A 10,489-nucleotide genomic window follows, 5' to 3' on the forward strand; every position below is an offset into this window, starting at 1 on the left:
TGATTGGGGGCAGATGTTCGCAGGTAAAGGGACGGCTAGAAAATGGGAAGCCTTCAGAAATGAGATAACGAGAATCCAGAGAAAGTACATTCCTGTTAGGGTGAAAGGAAAGGCTGGTAGGTATAGGGAATGCTGGATGACTAAAGAAATTGAAGGTTTGGTTAAGAAAAAGAAGGAAGCATATGTAAGATGTAGACAGGATAAATCGAGTGAATCCTTAGAAGAATACAAAGGCAGTAGGAATATACTTAAGAGGGAAATCAGGAGGGCAAAAAGGGGACATGAAATAGCTTTGGCAAATAGAATTAAGGAGATTACAAAGAGTTTTTACAAATATACTAAGGACAAAAGAGTAACTATGGAAAGAATAGGGCCCCTCAAAGATCAGCAAGGCGGCCTTTGTATTGAGCTGCAGAAAATGGGGGAGATACTATTTTGCATCAGTATTTACTGTGGAAATGGATATGGAAGATATAGCAAGTAGCTAAATAGATGGTGACACCTTGTAAAATGTCCATATTACAGAGGAGGAAGTGCTGGATGTCTTGAAACGCATAGAAGTGGATAAATCCCCAGGACCTGATCAGATTAGATTAGATTACACTACAGTGTGGAAACAGGCCCTTCGGCCCAACAAGTCCACACCGACCCGCCGAAGCGTAACCCACCCATACCCCTACATTTACTCCTTACCTAACACTACGGGCAATTTAGCATGGCCAATTCACCTAACCCGCACATCTTTGGACTGTGGGAGGAAACCGGAGCACCCGGAGGAAACCCACGCAGACACGGAGAGAACGTGCAAACTCCACACAGTCAGTCGCCTGAGGCGGGAATTGAACCCAGGTCTCTGGCGCTGTGAGGCAGCAGTGCTAACCACTGTGCCACCGTGCCGCCACAGAGTTCCAAGATGTACCTTGGAACTCTGTGGGAAGCTAGGGAAGTGATTGCTCGGCCTTTTGCTGAGATATTTGTATCATGAATAGTCACAGGTGAGGTGCCGGAAGACTGGAGGTTGGCTAACGTGGTGCGACTCTTTCAGACGGGTAGTAAGGACAAGTCAGGGAACTATAGACCAGTGAGCCCGACATCGGTGGTGGGCAAGTTGTTGGAGGGAATCCTGAGGGACAGGATGTACATGTATTTGGAAAGGCAAGGACTGATTAGGGATAGTCAACATGGTTTTGTGCGGGGGAAATCATGTCTCACAAACTTGACCAAGTTTTTTGAAGAAATAACAAAGAGGATTGATGAGGGCAGAGCGGTAGATGTGATCTATATGGACTTCAGTAAGGCATTTGACAAGGTTCCCCATGGGAAACTGGTTAGCAAGGAATACAGGGAGAACTAGCCATTTGGATACAGAATTGGCTCAAAGGTAGAAGACAGAGAGTGGTGGTGGAGGGTTGTTTTTCAGACTGGAAGCCTGTGACCAGTGGAGTGACACAAGGATCGGGGCTGGGTCCTCTACTTTTTGTCATTTATATAAATGATTTGGATGCGAGCATAAGAGGTACAGTTTGTAAGTTTGCAGATGACACCAAAATTGGAGGTGTTGTGGACAGCGAAGAAAGTTACCTTAGATTACAACAGGATCTGGACCAGATGGGCCAATGGGCCGAGAAGTGGCAGATGGAGTTTAATTCAGATAAATGCGAGATGCAGCATTTTGGGAAAGCAAATCTTAGCAGGACTTATACACTTAATGGTAAGGTCCTAGAGCATGCTGCTGAACAAAGAGACCTTGGAATGCAAGTTCATAGCTCCTTGAAAGTGGAGTCGTAGATCGATAGGATAGTGAAGAAGGCGTTTGGTATGCTTTCTTTTATTGGTCAGAGTATTGAGTACAGGAGTTGGGAGGTCATGTTGCGGCTGTACAGGACATTGGTTAGGCCACTGTTGGAATATTGTGTGCAATTCTGGTCTCCTTCCTATCGGAAAGATGTTGTGAAACTTGAAAGGGTTCAGAAAAGACTTACAAGCATTTTGCCAGGGTTGGAGGATTTGAGCTATGGGGAGAGTCTGAACAGGCTGGGGGTGTTTTCCCTGGAGGGTCGGAGGCTGAGGGGTGACCTTATAGAGGTTTACAAAATGATGAGGGGCATGGATAGGATAAATAGACAAAGTCTTTTCCCTGGGATCGGGGAGTCCAGAACTAGAGGGCATAGGTTTAGGGTGAGAGGGGAAAGATATAAAAGGGACCTAAGGGGCAACTGTTTCATGCAGCGGGTAGAACATGTATGGAATGAGCTGCCACAGGAAGTGGTGGAGGCTGGTACAATTGCAACATTTAAAAGGCATTTGGATGGGTATATGAATAGGAAGGGTTTGGAGGGATATGGGCCGGGTGCTGGCAGGTGGGACTAGATTAGGTTGGGATATCTGGTCAGCATGGACAGGTTGGACTGAAGGGTATGTTTCCATGCCGTACATGTCTATGACTCTATGGTCTGACTGGGCTCCACCGGCTCCCAACCAGTAGTCAGCTTCACTCTGGGCTTGCTGTTGCCGTCTCTGTTCTGCTCTGGGTCGCTGCCTGCCTCAGCTCTGCTGAGGGCTGGGGAAAAGGACAGGAAAGAGAAAAAAAACACGAGAGAGAAAAAAAGGAAAAAAAATGAATTGACAGAGCAGATGAACTCTGACTGCACCGTTCTACTCCACCACCATCTTGCTTACTCCAAATAAACAAAAGACCTTTCGCAGGAGTGACAAAAATCACCAATAACAATTTAAAATTAAAATTCTGCTACATATCAGGGACTGACACAAGACCAGCAAGTTCCACTATTTGATAGAGTATTTGATCATCTCTTCTGTACATCATCTAAATCTTAATTCCCTGCTCCTAATCAAACACCAGACAGACAATCTGCTATTCATAAGAGGCGCTTAGGTCTAGCAGTCATGTATTGATGTTATCTCATGCTAAGTGGTTTTGCCAATGTGAAAAAACTGAAACCCATCTCCTTGTGATGAAAATACTGCAAATAACAGCCACATGACATCAATCAGAACTTGTTGTGAATGAAGCATAACATGATTTTCATCCCCAGGGAAGAACACATGATATTCACTTGATATGTTACTTATTTCTCCTGCATAAACTCCTGTGGCTTCTGGCTTATTTTCTTTTTGATAATTATTAGAATGATCCTTTTCTGAGCAAGATATAGACATAAACCACTGTAAATTATTAGAAGGGAGGTCATATAAAAATACAACAGACTCTATTGTAAATCTGTAGGAGAGAAATGCCACATGACCTCTGAGATCAAGAATTGAGAAAAGGGAAAAGCAAATACATTTTCAGAAGTCACATGACACCAGGTTATAGTCCAACAGGTTTATTTAAAATCACAAGCTTTCGGAGCCCTGCTCCTTCGTCACCAGGACTATGACCTAACTTTGCCCACCTCAGTCCAACACTGGCACCTCAACATCATAAATATATTTTTAACTTTGCACAATGTACTTGTGTACAATATCTAAGTTGACTAGATTAGGTCAATCCAGGTTCCCCATGGGAGACTGGTTAGCAAGGTTAAATCTCATGGAATACAGGTACAACTAGCCATTTGGATACAGAACTGGCTCAAACGTAGAAGACAGAGGGTGGTGGTGGAGGGTTGTTTTTCAGACTGGAGGCCTGTGACCAGTAGAGTGCCACAAGGATTGGCACTGGGTCCACTACTTTTTGTCATTTATATAAATGATTTGGATTTGAATGTGAGCATAAGAGATATAGTTAATAAGTTTGCATATGACGCCAAAATTGCAACTGTCGTGGACAGCGAAGAGGGTTACCTCAGATTACAATGGGATCTTGATCAGATGGGCCAATGGGCTGAGAAGTGGCCGGTGGAATTTAATTCAGATAAATGCAAGATGCTGCATTTTGGGAAAGCAAATCTTAGTAGGACCTATACACTTAATGGTAAGTTCCTAGGGAGTGTTGCTGAACAAAGAGACCTTGGAGTGCAGGTTCATAGCTCCTTGAAAGTAGAGTTGCAGGTAGATAGGATAGTGAAGAAGGCGTTTGGTATGCTTTCCTTTATTGGTCAGAGTATTGAGTACAAGAGTTGGGAGGTCATGTTGCAGCTATACAGGACATTTGTACAGGCCACTTTTGGAATATTGCATGCAATTCTGGTCTCCTTCCTATCAGAAGAATGTTGTGAAACTTGAAAGGGTTCAGAAAAGATTAACAAGGATGTTGCAGGGTTTGGAGGATTTGAGTCATAGGGTGAGGTTGAATAGACTGAGGCTGTTTTTCCTGGAGCGTTGGAGGCTGAGGGGTGACCTTATAGAGGCTTGTAAAATTCTGAGGGGCATGGATAGGATAAATAGTCTTTTCCCTGGAGTGGAGGAGTCCAGAACTAGAGGTCATAGGTTTAGGGTGAGAGGGGAAAGATATAAAAGGGATCTAAGGGGCAACATTTTCATGCAGAGGGTGGTGCATGTATGGAATGAACTGCCAGAGGAAATGGTGGAGACTAGTACAATTGCAACATTTAAAAGGCATCTGGATGGGTATGTGAACAGGAAGAGTTTGGAGGGGTATGGGTCAGGTGCTGGCGGATGGGACTAGATTGGATTGGGATATCTGATTGGCATGGACGGTTGGACCAAAGGGCCTGTTTCCGTGCTGTACATCTCTATGACTCTATGAAACTAATGAAGCAGTTTTGTGATTTGGAGCTTGTCTAAATTGGACTAGATGGGACTCATCAGCTGTCAGTGTTTTATCAACTATGCATTTATAAATTATTTCTTTTTTAGTTGTTCTGCAAGGATATCAACAAATTCCACAGAACAGAAAGGATAACGTTCCATCTGACTTCACAAAGTCCAAAACCCAATTCATTAAACAGTAGTACCATAAGGACTGAAACAACCAGAGAAATTTAATTTTCCTGATTTAAAGCCATGCTCAGGAAAAGTTAAAAAATAATGTTCCACCAACTTGCCTGATTAATTCGAAAGTACATCAGCCACCCAACAACTTTACCAAGACATTAATAATGAAATTTCACTCTGAGTTCTGCTTTTTATTTTAATTCTATGATGATGTTCACATTAAAATTAAACACTGGGAAGACAGAATTAGTGGGCAGCATCTTAACTACCAAGGATAGAGAGGGACATAGAAGCAGGTTCATGTGCATAAGGGATATTAAGTCCCTTAAAATTAACATAAGCTCAGGGTTCTCTTACACTACCCCACTCAATGTGGTTTTACCCAGGTGGATGTGTAGGCAATTGGAGAAACCCGAGGGAGCTGATGGTTAAGTATGCCATATCTGCGTATGTAATTACCTCCTGTCTTAAATATGCTTTCTGGCTCCGACAGTCTTTGCAACAATTTCCTTTCGCAAGACTCAACCTGTTAAGTTCCTTCTTCAGTGGAACTGAGGTGTTCTGAGTGAGAGGCTGTTTGGTGCTGACAGCATGTCTTCTGAGAATGTGCCTTCACTGCTCGACAAGAACATGCCTTGCAAAAGGTCTGTTTACCTGTCTTGATCACTTTGGCCTGCATTTCCCTGCAACATGGAAGGAGGTTATGTGGCTCACCGTTTGACCAGGAATATAGGGACTTGCATAAGGCCATCCATCTTATCAGGCATCCTCTGCCATTCAAACAAATCATGGCTGATCATCTAGCTCTATGTATACTATCCCTTTATCTCCTGATATCAATAATACATCAACTTCTCTCCATTGGAGAATTGAACTCCAGTCTCCCGTGTGACAAATGGGGATACTGACCACAATACATCCAGCAAGATCACCAACAGCAACAAATTCCCACTCTTCGGCTGTATATTGTTTTATGGGGAAGAGTGCATGGACACTGGAGATCCAGCTCCAAGGCTTCGACACATTTAGCACAGGGTCTTCATGGAGCACAATGCCTCAGAAGCTCAATTTCTCACAACAGAATATTCCTGGGACTTACAACCCCTGGAACAAGATCCTTTTCCTAGTGGTACAGGTGGGTATGCAGTGACGAATAAAGTCCAGGGCCGCCATCCTGTAAAGAGAGTTCTGAATGTGAAAGGTGTATTGTGTGGAAAGGAGGGAAGGATTATCTTTGTGTAGGGCGATTGGAAGATGATACAAAAAGCAGGGACAGTGTTGACTACTCAGCTGAGAATTTGTGAAGGTCACTGGAGAATATGTTCAGTGGAGTCGAGGGTGTGATGGTCCAAGGGGTGCTGAGCTACAACACAAATGTAAAAAAACAGTGGACATTGCCACAGAAACTCTATCTCAGTGAGGAACGGTTAGCTAAGTCGGCTAGTGCGGATCAGATTGGTGCCAAAAGCACGAGGTTTACTCCCTGTCCTTGCGAGGGTGGATGCTAGACTAAGCTCCTCACCCTGTCTGTGGTGGAGCTGGTGGTGCTAGGGGTCAGACCCATCTTTGGGCAAAGAACTGAGGCCTCCAGATTGGGTTCACATTATGGTGATGGGGATGGGAGTGCTGCGAGAAAAGACACATCTTAAGAGCTCCAGAGAAGTGACCCGAGGAGACCATTATTACATAAAAGTCAGTTGTATCTGTTTTAACCTTGGAGATCTGCTGATGCAATAGGAGTGTCCTTACTGATGGAGTGTTCATAACATGGTGAAAGAGGCTGATTTTCACCCAATGGCAAGCAGTAAGAGTGGCACGTTTCCTGGTCAGCCAACCTGCAGAAGCTGGAGACTAATCCAACGGAAGCGCAATCTTCAGAAACGAGGACAGACAAAGCTTATTCTGCTCTGGTCTCAGTGGACTAGGCTTCTACGTTTCAAACCACTTATTATAAAAGAAGACCAAACTGTTCTGACCTTGTTAGTTGTTGAACACTGTCTCAAGGGTAATTAGGGATGGACAATAAATTCTGACTTTTCTAAGGATTCTCACCTCCCACTAACTAATGTTAAAAATGAAAAGCTTCTGGTGACATTCTGCACACCCAATACTTAAACATTGCTTAAAATAAGATATCACCCCATTGTCTTCACCACTCTGCAGAATGTCCTCTCACTGCTATACACTTGCCACCTGTTTTACCTTTTCCAGTTAGCTCCTTTCTTTAATCAATTGCAAAAGTACTTTATTCAATAAAAAAACTTTACGTACATAGGTACTAAAGCTCTGTATAGTCTTTGCATATCAAGAAAAACAAATTTGCAAAGGCTAAAGGCATTTAGAGTTACAGTCATACAGCACAGAAACAGACCCCTTCGGTCCAACTAGTCCATTCCGAACATAATCCCAAACTAAACTAGTCCCACCTGCATGCGCTTGGCCCATATCCCTCCAAATATTTCCTATTCATGTGCATATCTAAATGTCTTTTAAACCTTGTGGCAGTACGTGCATCCAACATTTCCTTGGGATGTTCACTCCACACACAAACTATTGTGTCAAATAAAATTGCCTCTCGTGTCATTTTTAAATCTTTGTCCTTTCACCTTAAAAATATCCCCCTAGTCTTGCAAACCACCACCCTAGGAAAAATACACCTGCCATTCATCCCATCTATGTCCCTTATGATTTTATAAACCTCTATATGGTCACCCCTCAATCTCCTGCGCTCCAGACAAAAAAGGTCCCAGCCTATCCAAGCTTTCCTTATAACTCAAACCCTCTTGGTAACATCCTGGTAAATCTTTTCCAAACCCGCTCCAGCTTAACAATATCCTTCCTATAACACAGCAACCAGAACTAGACACAGTGCTCCAGCAGAGGCCTCATCAATGTCCTATGTAACCTCATCGTAACATCCCAACTCCTACACTCAAGGGTCTAAGAAAAGAAGGCAAGTGTGCTAAATGCCTTTTTAAATATCCTAACTCCATGTGAAGCAAATTTCATAGAATTATGTACCTGAAGGCTAGGTCTCTCTGTTTATAACATTACCCAAGTCCCTACTTTTAACTCAATAAGTCCTGCCCTTGTTTGTTTTATCAAAATGCAATGCCTCATATTTATTAAAATTAAATTCCATCTGCCACTGTTCAACCCATTGATGCAATCGATCAAGATCTCTGTGTAACCCTAAGTAACCTCCCTCACTGTCCATAATACCACCAATCTTTGTGTCACCTGCAAACGTACTAACCACACCATCTACATTCTGATCTAAATCATTTATATAAATAACAAACTAAAGTGGACCCAGCACCAATCATTGCAAAACACTACTGGTCATGGGCCTCCAGTCCGAAAAACATCACTCTTTGATTCCTGCCGGTAAGCCATTTTTGAATCACCCTGAATCTCGTGTGATCTAACTTTACTAATTAGTCTACCATGTGGAACTTTGTTAAGGGCTTTACTAAAGTCCAAGTAAACAATGTCTACAGGGCTGCTCTCATCAATCTTCCTGGTTACTTCCTCAAAACACTCATGTCAAGTTTGTGAGACACAATTTCTCTTGCACAAAACCATGTTGTCTCTAATCATTTCTTACTTATGCAAGACACTATATACATTTGAGGCACAGAGTGGGTCTGATAATTGAATGGACCAAGACATGGGACATTCTCCATTTGCTGATTGGGGTAGTATCTGGTAATTGTCAAAGTCAGAGTCCAGCCTCACTGCACACTGGCAATACAGTTCTGTCAGAAATCCCGTTGGGTGGGATGTCATTTACCCAACACACATTGTTGCTTTTGAAACAATCTATATATAGACTATAAAGCAAGCATAAAAGCTAAACACGGATACTTATGGTAATACACAACAAATGCATATACAAAATGCGCAACATACATATGTTATTACAAAATGCATATACGTAACATAGATATGTAATGTCTGTTCATCTCTTCCTGGTCACCCGTTCGCTCTGCCCCCCACTTCCCCAACCACAGAGTTACACACAGCCACCTACACCTTTGATTCAAGCAAAGATCTTGACTTGATTTCAAACATTCCCTTCGCCCAAGGATCTGACAAGAAGAGAAACTTACAATATCTATCAAGGTGAAACAGATTCTCTGCGCCTCTCTCTGCCTGTCTCACTGTGGGACTTACCCTGCCACCTTCCTCTGCATTCCCCTTCAGTAACCTCTGTCTCTCCATCGTTTTCATCCTCACACATCTGCGAAAGTTCCTCAAATCTCCAGCACATCACTTCAAAAAACGCCAGAAATCAGACAGCAATCCACGCCTCTCTAGCTTCCCGGGCATCTTTCTCAATAAATTTAAACAGTAACTTTTTTTTAGTTCTACCATTAATAAGAGAGATAATCGCCCCATTCAAACTTGCTCCCATAATTTAATTAAGGAGTGACGTGCTCAATGTATTAAATATTGCGAAATATAACATTTTTCGTTTTATTTACAATTAGAAACGTTAGCTGGAATTCATGAGCTTTTGGCATTCCTTGGTTAGTCATGAGTATCCTTTTTTATTCTATTAATTAATGTGTTACCGAGAAATGAGAAGGACCCATTACCTTACTTTTCTGGAAATGAATGTCACTTTCTGGGATTTCCATTGCTGCCGACATTGTCTTGTGTTTAAATGGTTTGTATTACTGTTACATTTGGTTTTGTATTGTTAAACAAACAGTTAAAAACTACACCCACCTCCCTATGATTGGACTTTGCACCAAACGAGCGCGTCTTAGAAGTCGACCCGAGAGAACTCTAGACTTAAAGCAAAATGGTGCGGATGCTGGGGAGAGAGAAACATTAACGTTTCTAGTTCCACAGACTCTTCTTTTGAACGTTCTCAAATGATATTTGGTGGAATATTAATATGTCCCGTGCATTTTTAACAAAGAGAGAAAATACTTGCCTTTATGGAGCACGTTTTATGATCTCGGGACATAAATCTCCAGCCGTTGGGAAAGAGACATGAGCAGGCAATTTGCAGACAGAAACTTCGGGGATATTCAAGACATTGGGGAAAACTCACTCTTCAAACCATTATAATGGCATCTGTGGCGTCAACCAAAGGCAGCACTGAGCACTCCCTCAGCACTGCACTAGAGGGTCAGCCAGGTTTTGATTTGATTTGATCTGATTTATTATTGTCACATGTACTTAGGTACAGTGAAAATTTTGTTTTGTGAGCAGATCATAGCAAACAAGATCATACTGACCATAGGGTGCTTACAGCAAGGTGATGATGGCATAGGAGATGCACAAAAGCAAGGTCAACATTAGATTGGAAATTAGAGGTCCATTTGGCAGTCGAATAACAGCAGAGAACAAGGTATTCTTGAACCTGTTGGTGCATGTGTTCAAGCTTCTGTATGTTTTGCCTAGCAGAATAGGTTGGAAGAGAGTATTACCAGCGTAGAAGGGAACTTTGATGCTCTTGGCAGCCTTTCCAAGGCAACAAGAATTGTAGGTGGAGTCCATGGGAGGTTGGCTTCCGTGATGGTCTGTGCATGCAACTTTCTGTAGTTTTTTACAGTCCTGAGCAGAACAGTTGTTATACCAGGCTGTTATACACCCAGATAGAATGCTTTCTATG

The 10,489-nt window shown here is 42.6% G+C and overlaps 1 protein-coding gene across 1 annotated transcript in view; it reads right to left on the reverse strand.

The window, feature by feature from the left end:
• The window catches only part of slc2a11b (solute carrier family 2 member 11b), a 50,429-nt gene extending 40,890 nt beyond the window's left edge, over nucleotides 1-9,539 (reverse strand). The window contains exon 1 of the mRNA XM_043715976.1: nucleotides 9,462-9,539. Coding sequence (XP_043571911.1) covers nucleotides 9,462-9,515 — 54 coding nt within the window. The 5' untranslated portion in view covers nucleotides 9,516-9,539. The remainder of the gene's footprint in view (nucleotides 1-9,461) is intronic.
• Between the last annotated feature and the right edge of the window lie 950 nt (nucleotides 9,540-10,489).

This window comes from Chiloscyllium plagiosum, chromosome 25 (genome assembly GCF_004010195.1).
Source record: "Chiloscyllium plagiosum isolate BGI_BamShark_2017 chromosome 25, ASM401019v2, whole genome shotgun sequence".
NCBI classification, from domain to species: domain Eukaryota; kingdom Metazoa; phylum Chordata; class Chondrichthyes; order Orectolobiformes; family Hemiscylliidae; genus Chiloscyllium; species Chiloscyllium plagiosum.